The sequence below is a fragment of the Rhamphochromis sp. 'chilingali' genome (genome assembly GCF_963969265.1).
Source record: "Rhamphochromis sp. 'chilingali' genome assembly, chromosome: 2".
NCBI lineage: Eukaryota > Metazoa > Chordata > Actinopteri > Cichliformes > Cichlidae > Rhamphochromis > Rhamphochromis sp. 'chilingali'.
The window spans coordinates 41768126-41784563 of NC_137930.1; the positions used below are offsets into that span (position 1 = coordinate 41768126).

A 16438-nucleotide genomic window follows, 5' to 3' on the forward strand; every position below is an offset into this window, starting at 1 on the left:
TCTGATCGTTGCATTTAAGGTCAAAGGCCAAACCAGGATTCAGTTTCATCTGTTCTAAACGATGAGCACAGACAGATTTATATCAAACTTTATTCAGTCTGTGATGATAACAGTTGATTTCAGTCAGTACTGATGTGTGTCCTCTGAATTTAAACTGAGCCTCTGACGTCTGTTTACCTGTTGCCGTGGTGAATCACAGTATCAGAGCTACATTGATGATTGCTTCTTGTCATTAGTATACTCATAGCTGATTGGTCCACCTCTGAGCTGTTGTTGCTAGATGTGCTGTGATGGATGGAGGACAGACACAGCTGCAAGATCTGTCCTAATACGTCAAGATACTAGTGATGGAATTTCCGGCTCTTTTTAGAGAACCAGCTCTTTCGGTTCGGCTCACTAAAAAGAGCCGGCTCTTTCGGCTCCGAACCGGCTCTTCAGGTTGGTTTTTTTGCTTTAATTAATTTATTATTAACAATAATATAAAATTATGCACAAAAGGAATTACTAATGTAATAAAAAAGGTTTTATTTATATATGTTTATATATAAATAAATGCAGTGGCCCCTAGAGACAAAACACGTACAAACTCCAAAACACATTTCTAGCATGAACTGAACTTTCAAAACAGAGCTACCTAGATCCTTTAAATTACACAATTGAAAGCATAAAAGCATATGTGTATTGTTTGTGTATTTATACACAAGCATTCATATATATAGTCAAATAAAAAAAAAAAAAAAAAAAGTTCATTTACCTGTTATTACCACACACCAAATACGGTCGTTGGTACTTGCTGGCTTGTGTAGCCACTAGGTAACAAAAGCTCAACACTGCCCCTAGCATCCTGGAGCACTTCTGTTGTCTTTTGTACGTGTTTTGAGTTTTTATGTGTTTTTACTTGTTTTGGAGTTTGTACGTGATTTGAAGTTTGTATGTGCTTTGTCTGTAGGGGCCACCATAAATATACTTTTATTTATTCACTCCACATAAAATGTAATAAATAAATCATATAATACAAAAATCAACTATTCACATTTCAACTTTTAACTATTTAAATTTTCAGCTTTTTCCTTTTACAAATTTAAAGTGAAACAACACAAAACACTGCAAACCACAACACAATTAAATATAAATTATAATATGAAAACAAAAAGAACATACATATTCTCTGTCATATGGACCTGCATGAATAAAATTTCTGAATCCTTTATCATCTGCAACTGAAAATAGTTGTGAATGATTACTATACCTTTCTAATGTGACAGTGTTGTCCCTGGCTCTCTTTCTCTCTCTCTTCCTCCCGCTTTGTTCCTGTGCTACTGAGTGTAACTACCGTCCCCTCCCCCCTCTTCCCAGCGTAAAGCACAAGGCTCGCATAGTGAGTGAAGCGGAAAAAAAGTGCGAGAGCAGGGCCGGCCCGTGGCATAGGCCGTATAGGCTGTCACTACCCGATCCGTACCGGAAACCCGATCGGTACCCCGCATGCGCGAAAGGTTTCTACTTCCGGTCGTAGCGTTTTACGATAGTTATGGGTCAGAGTATCTGTTAAGATGTTAAGAATAACAAGTATATCTTAAAATGTTTGCAATAATGAAGCATTTCAGTACAATGTAGACAAAAACGAAAAATAAAAAGAAAGTTACGGATCAGGACTCTCCGATCCTTACTGCGCATGTGTAAAGTCTGACCGTACAAATCGGGTCTACCCGATCCGTACCGCGCATGTGCAGATGTTTTCTTCTTCTTCTGTTCGTTTAATGGCAGTTTACCCCCCAGTGTACGAGGATACCGCCACCTGCTGACCGAGCGAATAAACCCTATTATAAACTGAATTATCGTCATTACAAACGTGTGTTAAATCTGATTTAGCGATAGTCGAGTGTGTGTATGCTTGTCTGTGAGGAGAGGATTGTTGGAATAGTGATGATGATGTGCGCTATCACTGTCAATTAAGAAACTGTAAAAAAAAAAACTGTAAACAAACTGTAAACACTTAATCTGGCTGATGAATCTACACGTGAGATATTACAAAGTCTGCATTATTAACTCTGTAATTAGGCGCCATTCTTCTTATTTTACGGCGCTGTTGCTCAATCGGGGGACACTCTCTGTTGAGGAGAAAAGCATGAATTTCTTTGTATACGGATTATCCATTGTTTAAATGTCCCGGGCAGTCGAAAAGGAGGCAGAGCTGTTGAGAAATGCTAGGAGCTAACTGGACGCTAACGGTATCATTCAAATATATTGAATGTCGCAATGTTGGCAAAGAGAGGAAGTGACGTAAGATTTGCGCATGCGGGGTACCGATCGGGTTTCCGGTACGGATCGGGTAGTGACATAGGCAAATGCTAAGGGCGCCGTCCATCAGGGGGCGCCACGCCAGTGCCACAAATGTTGAAAAAAAAAAAAAAAAAAAAGTTGGTACTATTATTTCTAAATACAAAAAATAATCCCACGTTAATTAAAATGCAAAGTAAAGCTTATTTAATAGAAATATTATTTGTTACAACATTACACTACACTGCTGATATAGGGGGGCGCCACCTAAAATCTTGCCTAGGGCGCCAGATTGGTTAGGGCCGTTTCTGTGCGAGAGAGAGGGTGAGAGAAAGGGGGGGGGGGGGAAAAACCCCACGGCTCGCGATAAGGAACCGGCTCGCGTCGTTCAGGTCAAAGACTCGGCTCTAAGAGCCATTTCGTTCACGACCGACCCATCACTACAAGATACGACCTAATAGCTCCCCAAAAATGAAGCATATCTCTATCGCCCCCTAGTGTCTGGCTGCAGTATAGGTCATAAATCCTGCCTCCTCCATGTTAGTGGATGGGACTGGGGTCAGACTAAAATTAAAAAAAATCTCCTCAAATAAACTTCTTCCAAAAATGCTTCCTTCCACTAACGGTAGTTCTCATGACTCTGATTTGTTTTTTAGGGGTCTCCTTACTCATAAGTTTGATTGTAATTACTACCATAATGCTGTTAAATTGGGGTGGAACTTTATCATAACAGCTTTGACTGGCAGCTGCAGTAACAGAGAAACTTGCGTATCTCTTTCGGGAAAGGCAGATAGATCTGAGAGGAGGTCCAGTGTTTATGTTACAAAACTGCACCGACTGTTTCAAACTGACAGCCTGAGGTGTTCTTCAGTAAACTGGACTACCCAACAGAAGGACCCGAGGCCCCACTGCACTTTTTCGGTAAGTTAAACGTGTTTGTAAGCTAATCTGTAACTAATGTCCGCAACTAGGTCCTGAGACCTAGCTACCTAAGATGAGCACTCGGCTGTTGGGGAAACTTGTTTTGTAACGTTTGTTTAGCTAATCCGTGCAGGTGAATGAATTTACCCTGACTAATGAAATCATAAAAGCACCAGGCCGCTCAGTCACCAACTACCGTTACTATTACGATTATTAAATATGTGCAAACAGCAGCATGTTTTCTGTCTCTTGCTACATCTGTAAGGACAGTAAAAAAAAAAAAAACAGCTTGGACCCTTACCCCTTCATTAATCATTAACTATGGATGAAAATAGCAAAGCCCTGTACTGAAACCAACTACGGCCGTTTGGCAGCTTAAGTTAAAGTTGTTTTCTTTTACTAGGTTTGTTTCAAATGTTCCGGTTAAAATAACAGCCTGGATGATTTTAAATGAGATATTTTTCACAAAGTTACTTCTGCAGTACTGCTTACAGCTTACATCCTTTGAGGGAAATAATTTAAAGTATTAATATTTGTCCAATACTCAGGCAGCAGCTCAAACACTGCTGATAACACGTCCGTATGTTGGTGACCACGATGCAACAGCAGACTGAACCAGGACTGAAACCTGCTCCATCATCTCATCTTAGCAAATCTCCACTTAAAAAGCACCAGCGATTCAAAGGTAAACATTATACTGGAAAATGTGTTAGTATATAAGTATTTGTCCTTTTTTAACAGCTCATATGTCAGCTGTCAGCAGAACTTTAGAACTGAAAAAATGTAAGAGAAGAACTTCAGACCCTGAGCGTGTGGGACAGAGAAGGATCAGCTTTATTTCAGATTTGAGAGATAAACTTTATATTTCAGTTTGTGATGGTTCTGTTCTCTTTGTGATTACAGGAGCTGCCCTCAGATTCAGACCTCAGCACCACCCAGTGACAGCAGATAGATCACCCTATATCTTCACTCTTTGTAGTAACTGCAAAATTAACTGATGAAAACAGTACAAAGGTTAAAGTAACACATGTGCTGTCAGTGAAAGCTGCAGCTGTTTTATTGATAAAGTTAAAGACAAAAAGACAAAAGGATTAATCACCCGTGTATCTGTGTCACTATATATCAGCATTAACAGGACCTCAGTTTGGTGTTTCACAGAGCTGCTGATCTCAGACCTGCACAGTTTCTGTTTTAAACACTTGATGTACTCAGCTGCATGAAGAGCACATGAGATTTTCTCTGACACAATTAAATAAAACCTGATGAAGGTCAAAGGTCGCCACTTGTATGTTGAGCTAAAAACTTGTCATCTGGAATTCTTTCACTGTTTTTTTTGCCAATGGTGTGTTATTTATCATAAAGTAATCCGGAGTCATTCATACAAGATTAACCAGAGAGGATAATTTATTTTTAAATATATAACTTTCTACAGGACTGAATATAATATCTTTGTGTAAAAGTCCAGTACCTCTGAGAATGATCTGAATACTTCTAACATTAGACAAAGCAAGTCTCCATCACAGTGTTCATGAAATGCTGGGTTTATCCATCTTCTGGGGCGGGGGCTTATGGTGGAGCTCTGAAGATTTCCCTGTGAGGGAGCTGCTGGTGAAGATCATGAGTCCTCCTTGATCCCTGCAATAAGCTTTAGTCTTCCTGGTGTTTCTTAAATGAAGCCTCTCTCAGTGGGTCAACAGAACTTCTGGCACAGGACAGATGTGATGAAAGAATAGGAGGAAGTTTCTCTAAACCTCTGGACCCAGGAAACCCAGCTTGGTCCTGATGGTCTCCTTTACTAGTTTCTCCACAGGGTGAATGTACAGTGGGGCAAAAAAGTATTTAGTCAGCCACCGATTGTGCAAGTTCCCCCACTTAAAATGATGACAGAGGTCAGTAATTTGCACCAGAGGTACACTTCAACTGTGAGAGACAGAATGTGAAAAAAAAATCCATGAATTCACATGGTAGGATTTGTAAAGAATTTATTCGTAAATCAGGGTGGAAAATAAGTATTTGGTCACCTCAAACAAGGAAAATCTCTGGCTCTCACAGACCTGTAACGTCCTCTGTAAGAAGCTTTTCTGTCCCCCACTCGTTACCTGTATGAATGGCACCTGTTTGAACTCATCATCTGTATAAAAGACACCTGTCCACAGCCTCAAACAGTCAGACTCCAAACTCCGCCATGGCCAAGACCAAAGAGCTTTCGAAGGACACCAGGAAAAGTATTGTAGACCTGCACCAGACTGGGAAGAGTGAATCTACAATAGGCAAGCAGCTTGGTGTGAAAAAATCAACTGTGGGAGCAATCAGCAGAAAATGGAAGACATACAAGACCACTGATAATCTCCCTCGATCTGGGGCTCCACGCAAGATCTCATCCCGTGGGGTCAAAATGATCATGAGAACGGTGAGCAAAGATCCCAGAACCACACGGGGGGACCTGGTGAATGACCTGCAGAGAGCTGGGACCAAAGTAACAAAGGTCACCATCAGTAACACACTACAACGGCAGGGAATCAAATCCCGCAGTGCCAGACGTGTTCCGCTGCTGAAGCCAGTGCATGTCCAGGCCCGTCTGAAGTTTGCCAGAGAGCACATGGATGATACAGCAGAGGATTGGGAGAATGTCATGTGGTCAGATGAAACCAAAGTAGAACTTTTTGGTATAAACTCAACTCGTCGTGTTTGGAGGAAGAAGAATACTGAGTTGCATCCCAAGAACACCATACCTACTGTGAAGCATGGGGGTGGAAACATCATGCTATGGGGCTGTTTTTCTGCCAAGGGGACAGGACGACTGATCCGTGTTAAGGACAGAATGAATGGGGCCATGTATCGTGAGATTTTGAGCCAAAACCTCCTTCCATCAGTGAGAACTTTGAAGATGAAACGAGGCTGGGTCTTCCAACATGACAATGATCCAAAACACACCGCCCGGGCAACAAAGGAGTGGCTCCGTAAGAAGCATTTGAAAGTCCTGGAGTGGCCTAGCCAGTCTCCAGACCTCAACCCCATAGAAAATCTGTGGCGGGAGTTGAAAGTCTGTGTTGCTCGGCGACAGCCCCAAAACATCACTGCTCTCGAGAAGATCTGCATGGAGGAATGGGCCAAAATACCAGCTACTGTGTGTGCAAACCTGGTAAAGACCTATAGTAAACGTTTGATTGATTGATTGAATCTTTATTTTGAACATGTTGAAAAAGTATAAAAAAAAAAAATAGAATTAAAAGAGACAAATGAACAAAGCAAACAAAAGGAAAACGAGCAACCACAACTCCAAATAACGTCCATGTTCAAAAAGGAGCAGGAAGAAGCATAAGCTTATTTAATCCCACCCCTTTTCCACTATCTAGTATCAATAGACTACAGAAATACCTCCTTGTAATTACATTATATGTTATGTGTAATTTTTTTTTTTTTTTTTTTTTTTTTTTTTTAATATATACACATATATGTTTCTATCTATCCATACCTACGTATATACACACATACGCACATATACACATTTTCAATAACCCCATTAACACCTGAAGGATACACAACCTACAATTTTATTTATATATATATATATATATATATATATATATATATACATACATATATATACACCCATACCAACAAACCCGTGCATGCGCACACACATGATAATATTAGACAAGAACACCCTATCAAATCTCTACCTTTTCCCTGTACCCTGTAAAAACCATATCCTTAAACCGCTTTTTAAACTGCGCCATGCTTGGACATTGCTTCATATCTTTACTTAGTCTGTTCCACAGCTTCACTCCACACACAGAGATGCAAAAACTTTTTAATGTTGTACGGATACGAGGATGTTTTAAATTTAATTCCCCCCTCAAATTGTATCCCCGTTCCCTTTTAGAAAACATTTTTAGAATATTGTCAGGAAGCAGGTTATTTATTGCTTTATATATAATTTGTGCTGTGAGAAAATGAACCAGATCTGTGAATTTTAGAATTTTTGATTTTAAGAATAGTGAATTTGTATGATCTCTGTAACCAGTTTTATGGATTATCCTTATGGCCCTTTTTTGTAATATAAAGATTGATGATAGCGAACATTTGTAAGTATTGCCCCAAACCTCTGCAGAGTAATTCAAATACGGTGCAATCAGGGAACAATAGAGAATGTGGAGTGATTTGTGGTCCAGAATGTGTTTTACTTTACTCAAGATTGAGACACTTCTTGAAATTTTGTTATGTATATGATTTATATGAGACTTCCAGTTTAATTTATCATCTATAATCACACCAAGAAACTTATGTTCAAGTACTCTTTCAATTTCCACACCATCTACATGAATCTGCACTTGTGCATTTCTAAGGGAATTCCCAAATAAGATAATTTTAGTTTTACTTAGATTTAGCGATAGTTTGTTCCTGTTAAACCATTTTTTAATTTTGCACATTTCTGAAGTAATTGTATCCAGCAGCTCCTTTAGATTCCCCCCAGAACAAAAAATATTTGTGTCATCTGCAAATAATACTAATTTTAATATATCAGATGCCTTACAAATATCATTTATATAAATAATAAATAATTTTGGACCCAGTACAGAGCCTTGTGGAACACCACAAGCAATGTCCAAGCATGATGAGGAATGGACACCCAGCTTCACAAATTGTTTCCGGTCACTTAAATAATTTTTCACCCATTGCAGTACAACCCCCCTAATCCCATACGTTTGACCTCTGTTATTGCCAACAAAGGTTATGTTACAAAGTATTGAGTTGTATTTTTGTTATTGACCAAATACTTATTTTCCACCCTGATTTACGAATAAATTCTTTACAAATCCTACCATGTGGATTCATGGATTTTTTTTTTTCACATTCTGTCTCTCACAGTTGAAGTGTACCTCTGGTGCAAATTACTGACCTCTGTCATCATTTTAGGTGGGGGAACTTGCACAATCGGTGGCTGACTAAATACTTTTTTGCCCCACTGTAGCTGTTGATGATAATAATATGGACTCCATTATTAAATGAAAAGAACAAATTAGACTACACTACTGAAACCTGCTATTTCGAAAGTTTCCATGTTACCAGGCTGTAGAGTGCTCTGAACAGAGTGATTGTAGATGTTGTAGAACTATAAGATAAGTTTTGTGTCTTTTTCATAGTAGTGATCTGGTTGTATTTCCCTTAATTTAACAAGTCATCAGTCGTGGTAAACCCATCAGCAGATAAACTGGAGCAGCCGGTCTACGTAAAAAGTGTAGGGGTGTGTGTGGGCAGGAGCGTGATGCAGATGCTCCACCCCAAGTCACTACTGCGCAGACTCCGACTGTGTTTCAATTCAGGGCCCAGCCCACATAGACCACGAAGGCCGGGTCCTCCGAAGACTGAGAAAGCCGGAAGCGCGAGGCTGTGAAATGGGACTGTCTGGCCTTCAGATTTGCGTCACCGCTGTCTTGGTGGAGTTTAATAAACTCAGCCGTCTGCTCCTTGCTATGTAAAATATAACAGGACATTGGAGTAAATTCTCGACCATCTCACACTTCTGTTTAATCAGTTTTCTGTTTCAGCTGTGTGAAAACTATAACTTTAATCTCAGCCAAACCAATTTACTCAGGGACAAATAAAACACTGAAAAAAGCCGAATGATAACATCTTTAAGTTATCTAAGTGACTTTTATATCATGTTTAACCTGAGTAGTGAAAGACCGCGGGGGTCTGAAAGCAATGTGCCGGGAATCCGGTGTTCTCGCTGGCTCTAGTGAGCCTCGACCACCTGGTGCGCTATCGAGCTGGTGGGTAACAGACGTCTCTGAGCACTTTATCAAGACATCACATATTTGCAAAACAGAGCCAATATTTGAAGTTTACACAGCTACATTCTCGCCTGAAAATATGTTAAAAATTAGTTTTTTGACCCAGAAAGAGTAACGTTTCAAACTCTTTAGCCACGCTCCTCCACTATTGCCGCATTTGGAAAGTATTTTTATATTATTATGGAAACATTATGAACAATAATTTAATTAATAAAGTATTGAAAAGCGTAATAAGAGTAATATTACAACTAAGTAGCTGCCGTCATTGTTGGAAACTGGAATTGGTTGGCCGCGCTATGAATTCTGGGATATGTTGGGCCACGAAGTACACACCCGACCCATCCTTAAAATTTGGGGAAATGAAGGACGCATTTGTCGGCTGCATTTGTCGGAGTCTTCGAATTGGGACAGCCTTCGTCGCGTTGCTGTGATGTAATCAGCCTACAAATGCAGCCTTCGAAGGTTGCAGCCCCTGAATTGAGACACAGCCTCTGGCTCCAAAAGTGCAACATGGCAGCTCCCACAACTGGGAAATTTTGGCTTCATTTTTCTACAATGGGAGGAAGTGCAGCCATGTTGTCTAGCTTTTATATTTTCATTTTTCAGGACAATGACATCATTACAAAGTTTTAATCTGTGTCACATGAAACATAATTTCTGATTGTATTCATTAGTCTCTCTCTGGCAGTTTTCACCATGCTCTCTCGACCGCTTACACTAATCGAGAGTGACGGCAGGGGCCAAAACCTAGTGGTGATGTCTCCGCCCCATGTTCTCCCATTGGTTGATGAGGATGAGGACACAAAATCAGGTGTGCATTTGTTTTTGTGTTTTTATTTCCTGATGATTTACAAAGGCTAACAGCCTGTTTCTCCTCCTCTGTTACTCCTCCCCATCAACATTCTTTTTCTTCTCCTCCTTTCTCTCTTCTTCCTCCCTCAGCTCCTACTCCTTCAGTTCCAGTAGCCACTCATCCTCCTCTTCGTCCTTCAACCACGTCTCTTCCGTCTTCATCTCCTCCTTGTTCAGCTCCTCCTTTTCTACATTTAGCTAGCCCCCTTCCTCCTTCAACTACTCCGCTTCCTCCTCCAGCTTCTTCTTTATCTCCTTTAGCTCCTCTCCCCCCTCCTCCCTGTTGCCCCTGCGCCGCTCTCCTGCCTCGCCTCCTCTCAAGCCACCGGATGGAGGTACGACGCCTCCTGCGAGGAGCTCTAGCATCTCTTGGCCGTCGTCTGAATTCTCTGGAAAGGAGGAGCAGAAGGACGGGGAGGAAGAAGAAGAACAGCCAGAAACAAAAAGAAGGAGCATCATGTTTGACTGGTGAGTCGTTTTTGAAGGTTACTGCAAGTTCTTTGAGGTTTCCTGCAGGTTCTGGTAGGTCTCGGAAGGTTAGTGGAGGTCTAATAAGGTTCCTGCAGGTACCTGTAATTTCATCTAGTTCTCTGAGATTTCATGCAGGTTCTGGTAGGGCTCTGGGGGATCATGCAAATTCTTTGAGGTTTCCTGCAGGTTCCTAGGTCTCGAGGGTGGGGGTTGTTACTGTCGGTTCCTGAATGTTCATTCAGGTCTCAGAGGTGTCCTGCAGGTTCCTGGAAGTCTCAAGAGGTTCCGGCAAGTCTTTGGGGGCTCTCTCTGAGGTTTCCTGCAGGTCTCTGGAGGTTCCTGAGGGGTGTTTCTACAGGCCTCTAGGGATTCCCTTTGTTGGTTCCTGCAGGTCTCTGAGCCTTCTTGTAGGTCTGTCACAGTTCCTGCGGGTTCCTGTAGGTTAATTTAGGTCTCTGAGGTTTCCTGCACATTCTGGCAGTCTCTGACAGTTAATGTAGGTCTTTGAGTGTTCAGATGTCAGAGAGTTTCTGGGGGTTCCTGTTGAGGGTTCCTGCAGGTCTTTAAAGGGTTATAATCTACTTACAAAAAGTGATCCTTGTTTCCTGTTTCTTTCAGGGCCATCTGTCTTTGCGTCCAGCTCCACTTCCTCTTTTTCCTGTAGTACCCCGCCTCTGCCACTTGTAACCATATCCTCTTCATCATCAGTATCATCATCATCCGATAGTGAGGAGTCGTCCTCGTCTCCTTTTTCTTCCAGTTCCATTCAATCACAAAAGAAGAGGAGGAGGAGAGGAGAAGAAGAGACAGTGAGCAGGAGGAAGAGGAGGAGGAAGAACCACCAAGGAGAGATCAGTGTTTGTCCAGAAAAGAAAGAAGAGAAGGTGGAGGGAGAGGCAGAGGGGCGCTTTGTGGGGCAGATGGCTGTCTGCGTTAGAGGAGGAGGTGAAAAGGGGGAGCCGCTCACGCTGTGTAACTTAAGCCAAGGGAAGAACAAAAGACCAGAGACTGAAGGCTCCAGCCAATCAGAGAGGGCAATCAATGTGTTTGTGAGGAAGAACGGTTATAGAGTGCCGCTGCTGCAACACAGGTGAGGGGGGTGATGGCTGATGATGTAACAGCCAATCACCACAGATTTTGGCCTTGCTAATCCATTTTAGGTGATTTAACTGTAATTTTTTTGTACTTGCAGCTTGTCCTCCCAGAATGCCTTGTATATCCTCCAGTCAGCTGAGAGTCTGACCATCAGCCAATCGGAACTATTCATTGTCCCTTCTGGCAAGTGGCGTTTTTCAGGCTTCACACAGCCCCTTGCCCCATCTTCCAATCGCGCTGCTTTCCATCTAAGGGTTTGCTCCGCCTCTTATTCTGTTAGCCCAGCCCCCCTGCTTCATCTGCCAGCAGCTGCCATGGAAATGATGTTGGATTCAGTGAGGGGTGGAGTTTGTTGTAGTCCGCAGCGGTCCCTGAAGGACTGGACAGCCCCACCCAGCCTGAGCAGCGACCACTGGTTGGTCGAACTTTGTTTTTAAATTAGGCTAATTAACAATCTTTAAATCACAGAATTTACTTAACAGGCGTCTTTCTGTTTCATCTTCACAGTTATGTTCAAGCACTAATATTGAGGTAATGAATCTTAACTTTTCATTTATACAAATAAATCTTTTCTTCAGTGAAACTAAACAGTCTATATTAATATAATTAGTTTAACCAGTGATATATTAATATGTTTAATGTCCTCATCATTATTAACATCATAAGTAGTTTAACTTGTGTTTCTTACTTGGATAAAAATCTAATAAATAAAGTGCTTCTTGTGCGTTTCAGTCCAGCCTTTTCTGCCTGGCGACAGCAGAAGCAGCGGTCCAATCACAGCACTCAGAGCCTCTACCTACCACGGCGACGACCCCGGCCCCTGCCTGCCTGCTCAGCCAATGGATTGCCTGCTTCACTCCCAGCTGACCAATCAGCAGTCAGCTCTGAGTTTCTTAGCACAAATGGAGAGGTGAAGTTGTTTTCTTGTTTTTATTATTTAAAAAAATATATTTCAAATAGTAAAGGGTGTTTCTCTATCTTATGTTGGCCTTTATTAAATTATAGAATTGCGAAAACAAACTAAACACTAAAGTCACAGGGAGGAGTCCTCATATCTCTACATAGCATAAATCAAACAACAGTCGTGTCCAAATTCATGGGCTGCATCCTCCTGAGGACCCGGCCGCGGTCTACGTGGGCCGGGTTCTCAGAAGGTCGGGTAGGCCGGAAGTAAACTGCTGTGAAACTGGACGGTGTAGCCTTCAGATTTGCGTCACCGCTGTCTCGGTGGAGTTTAATAAACTCAGCTGTCTGCTCCTTGCTATCTAAAATACAACAGGACACTGGCGTAAATTCTCGACCATCTCACACTTTTGTTTAATCAATTTTCTGTTTTCTGTTTTATTCAGTTGTGCGAAAACGACCCTTGGGATTAATAAAGTTTTATTATATATAATCTAATAACTTTAATCTCAGCCAAACCGATTTACTCACGAACAAATAAAACACTGAAAAAAGCCCAACAATAACATTTTTAGGTTGTCTAAGTGACTTATATATTATGTTTAACCTGAGTAGCGAAAGGCCGCGGTGATCTGAAAATGATGTGCCGGGAGTTGTGCCCTTCTCGGCGGCTTCAGTGACCCTCGAGCTCTCGGCTAGCTATCGAGCTCGTGGATAACAGACGTCTCCGAAAACGTCGGAGCATTTTTGCAAATATGTGATATCTTGATAAACTGAGCAGATATTTGAAGTTTACACACCCACATTCTCGTCTGAAAATATGTTAAAAGTTTATTTTGTGACCCAGAAAGAGAAATAAGAATAATATTAAAAACTTAGTAGCGGCCGCCATTGTTGAAAACTGGAATTGGCTGAGCCGCGCTATGAATTCTGGGGTATGGTGGGCCACACCCAGACATACCCGACCCATCCTTCAAATTCGGGGAAAAGGAGGGGCAGAGGTGGGTCGAGTATTCAAAAATTGTAATCAAGTAAGAGTAGCATTACTTTACAATAACAATAGTGTGTTATTTATCATTAAGTGATTCAGAGTTATTCATACCAGAGTAACCAGGGAGGATAATATATTTTTAAATATAAGTCCAGAGCCTTTGAGGAGTATCCGAGTATTTATAACATTACACAAAGCAAAGGTCTCCATCGCAGTGTTCATGAAATGCTGGGTTTATCCATCTTCTGGGGCAGGCCTACGGTGGAGCTCTGAAGATTTCCCTGTGAGGGAGCTGCTGGTGAAGATCATGAATCCTCCTTGATCCCTGCAATAAGCTTTAGTCTTCCTGGTGTTTCTTAAATGAAGCCTCTCTGTGGGTCAACAGAACATCTGGCACAGGACAGCTGTGATGAAAGAATAGGAAGACGTTTCTCCAAACCTCTGGATCCAGGAAACCCAGCTTGGTCCTGATGGTCTCCTTTACTAGTTTCTCCCCAGGGTGAATGTAGCTGTTGATATAATATGGACTCTATTATTAAATGAAAATAACAAATTAGACTACACTACTGAAACGTTCTGCTATTTCTAAAGTTTCCATGTTACCAGGCTGTAGAGGGCTCTGAAGATTTAAACAGGTTTACATGCATTAAACTCACAGTCTTATGTTAAAATCTCAAAGGACAGCATTACATTTCTGATATTAACAGTAACTCTGGGCCTCTGTGGAGTGTGCAACTGATCTCATTGCTGTCTAAAAACGGATAACAAAAACTAAGAAGTGCTGAATCATTCAAAAATACAGACTATTAGAGTAACAGGTGTGTAACAACAAGCCTCCAACACAGTGTGTATGCTAGCGGCTAATCTAGCAAACAAATTAACAACAGAGTGATTGTAGATGTTGTAGAACTATAAGATGACAAGCTGTGTGTCTTTTTTGTAACAGTGACGTGGTTGTATTCACCTTGATTGAACGAGTTGTCAGTCGTGGTAAACCCATCAGCAAATGAACTGGAGCAGCCGGTCTACGTAAAAAGTGTAGGGGCCCATATGGAAAAGATATATATATAAATCTTATAAAGTTTTTATCTCTCTTGTATGAAACTTGTATGAAAAGCATACAAGAGTGGAAACACGTATAAGATCCCTTGAAAAATTATACAATGAAACTTGTATGTTTTGTATACTTACTAAAAAAAAAAATGAAAGTAATGAGAAAGTGGCCACTTTCATGAGTAAATCATATATGTTTTTACTATTTCTTTTCCATATGGGGGGTCGTGTTTGCGGTCACATCCAGAGGGTGTGTGGGTGGGAGCGGGACACAGTCGCTCCACTTCCACCTCAAGTCACTAGTTTGTAGACTCTGGCTCCGAAATTGCAAGATGGCAGCCTCCAGAAGCAGGATATTTTGGCTTCATTTTTGCACAATGGGAGGAAGTGCTGTCGTGTCATTTTCTACAGTCATTGGACCCACCTGAACACCTACACCAAAAGGTCAAAGGTTACTCTTTGAAGATGCTAAATGTAATATTTTGGACTAAGAGCACACATAGTTTGAGAGGGGTAAAGGATGCCATCTACGACCACTATGAACGTCCATCACTGAACAGAGGTGGAGTCCTACAGTGAAGTCCTGGGATCCTATCCAAAGTGTTTCAAGCCCCATGCACACCATAATGTTGAACCTTAATGTGACCTAGACCACTTCCAGGTTAAATATTAAATAACAGGGACTCTATCAGTAATTTTATTTTATTTTTTTACAGCAGCATGGTAAACGGGTCTCACAGATCAGAATCCGGCGTGCGCCACCGCGCGAAATGCTGCTTACACCAATGGGACTACCAAAGGTCAAAAGGTCAGGAAAGAAACTAAAAACTTAGATGTACAGTAAAAGTGCCAACATTATTTCAAATGTGGACCCACATTTGCTTTCTCAGAATAAAGAAGAAAGAGTTCAGTCTAGAGGAGATTTACACCAACAAGAACTACAGATCCCCTGCTAACAACAGGTAAGACTACAAATCCCTACTAATGACAGGTGAAGGGTTTTTTCTGTAAAGACTGTACATGCCCTTTATGTTAATATGGTTCCATATCCAAACTCCATCTCCCAGCATGGTTTGCTTGTTCCTGCAGAAGTCTGGAAACCATCTTTGAGGAGCCTCGGGAAAAGGACGGAGCACTGCTCCTAATTGGCCAGCAGAAGAGGCGCAGGCTCCTCCTCTTTCCTGATTTCACGCAGCCCAGAAAAAGGAAGAGACCACAAGGTACACTGGGAAATGTAGTTTGCATTAGGGAGGTTGTCCTAGGCACACTGAGAGTGGTTACTCATTATTGATTAGCTGTTTGTCATCAACTGTGAGATTGAAGAAAAATTCTTTGTGTTTAGGGGCGGGACTTCCTGCTGCTATGGTACCCAGGAAAAGAGCAGCTGCTCGGCGACATTGCCACAGCAATGGTGGCGAGGACATGGACTTGGACGTGATGCTGGTGGAGCGACTGAGCGCGCTTGAAGACTTCCTGACTCGGCAGGGTCTGGATGTATGAGCTCTGATATCACTTCTTATCAGCTAACAAAAGGCCAAAAAACTGAGCTGCTACTATGCCCACTGACTGAGTGTCACCATAGTAACGCCATCAGGTGATGTGGTGGGCAGGCTTTTTTGGATTTTTTTGTTTTGGGTTACGATGAAGATGTGAAACATAAACCTGCTTTGATCTTTTTATAGTGTGTAAGGCCACGCCCCTGCTGCTGACCATACCCTCTATAGGCTCACCTGAGAAAATATGACAAAACGTCCTTCGAGCCTTTTTAAGAGGGTGGGGCTTATTATAGACACTAAGCTGCTGATTGGATACCTGTGACTCGGACTGTAAAACCTAACTCCTTTTTTTTTTTTTTTTCTTTTCTAAGTTTTCGTTTTTGCTAATATTAAAGATGTCCCCCTCTCCTCCCCCACCCCCAGTACTCTATGGTACGGGGTAGAGTTATGTGCAGTACTCTTTGTACTGCAGGCCTGCAGTGTGTATGTTGTGTGCTGAGTCTATTTTTGAATCAATAAAGTTTTTCTGGTCTCGGAACGTTTTTGGTTTGATTTTTCTGAATTCAGAGGTCATTGAGGAA

General features: G+C 41.6%; 2 protein-coding genes across 4 annotated transcripts in view; one reads left to right on the plus strand and one right to left on the minus strand.

The window, feature by feature from the left end:
- The window catches only part of LOC308391899 (UDP-glucuronosyltransferase 2A2-like), a 20601-nt gene extending 16861 nt beyond the window's left edge, over positions 1 to 3740 (minus strand). The window contains exon 1 of the mRNA XM_080874658.1: positions 1250 to 3740. The gene's annotated coding sequence lies outside the window, so the exon portion shown is untranslated. The remainder of the gene's footprint in view (positions 1 to 1249) is intronic.
- LOC308391898 (uncharacterized protein) overlaps positions 1 to 16418 on the plus strand; it is a 25665-nt gene extending 9247 nt beyond the window's left edge. The window contains exons 2-11 of one of the 3 annotated variants that reach the window (XM_080874653.1): positions 9685 to 9807; positions 9939 to 10316; positions 10938 to 11409; positions 11512 to 11829; positions 11922 to 11945; positions 12147 to 12324; positions 15078 to 15169; positions 15252 to 15323; positions 15451 to 15581; positions 15704 to 16417. In XM_080874653.1, coding sequence (XP_080730779.1) covers positions 9693 to 9807; positions 9939 to 10316; positions 10938 to 11409; positions 11512 to 11829; positions 11922 to 11945; positions 12147 to 12324; positions 15078 to 15169; positions 15252 to 15323; positions 15451 to 15581; positions 15704 to 15861 — 1938 coding nt within the window. In that variant the 5' untranslated portion in view covers positions 9685 to 9692 and the 3' untranslated portion in view covers positions 15862 to 16417. Of the gene's footprint in view, positions 1 to 9670; positions 9808 to 9938; positions 10317 to 10937; positions 11410 to 11511; positions 11830 to 11921; positions 11946 to 12146; positions 12325 to 15077; positions 15170 to 15251; positions 15324 to 15450; positions 15582 to 15703 lie in introns of all 3 variants that reach the window. The other 2 variants (XM_080874655.1, XM_080874654.1) reach the window with 2 other exon arrangements.
- Positions 16419 to 16438: the final 20 nt, after the last annotated feature.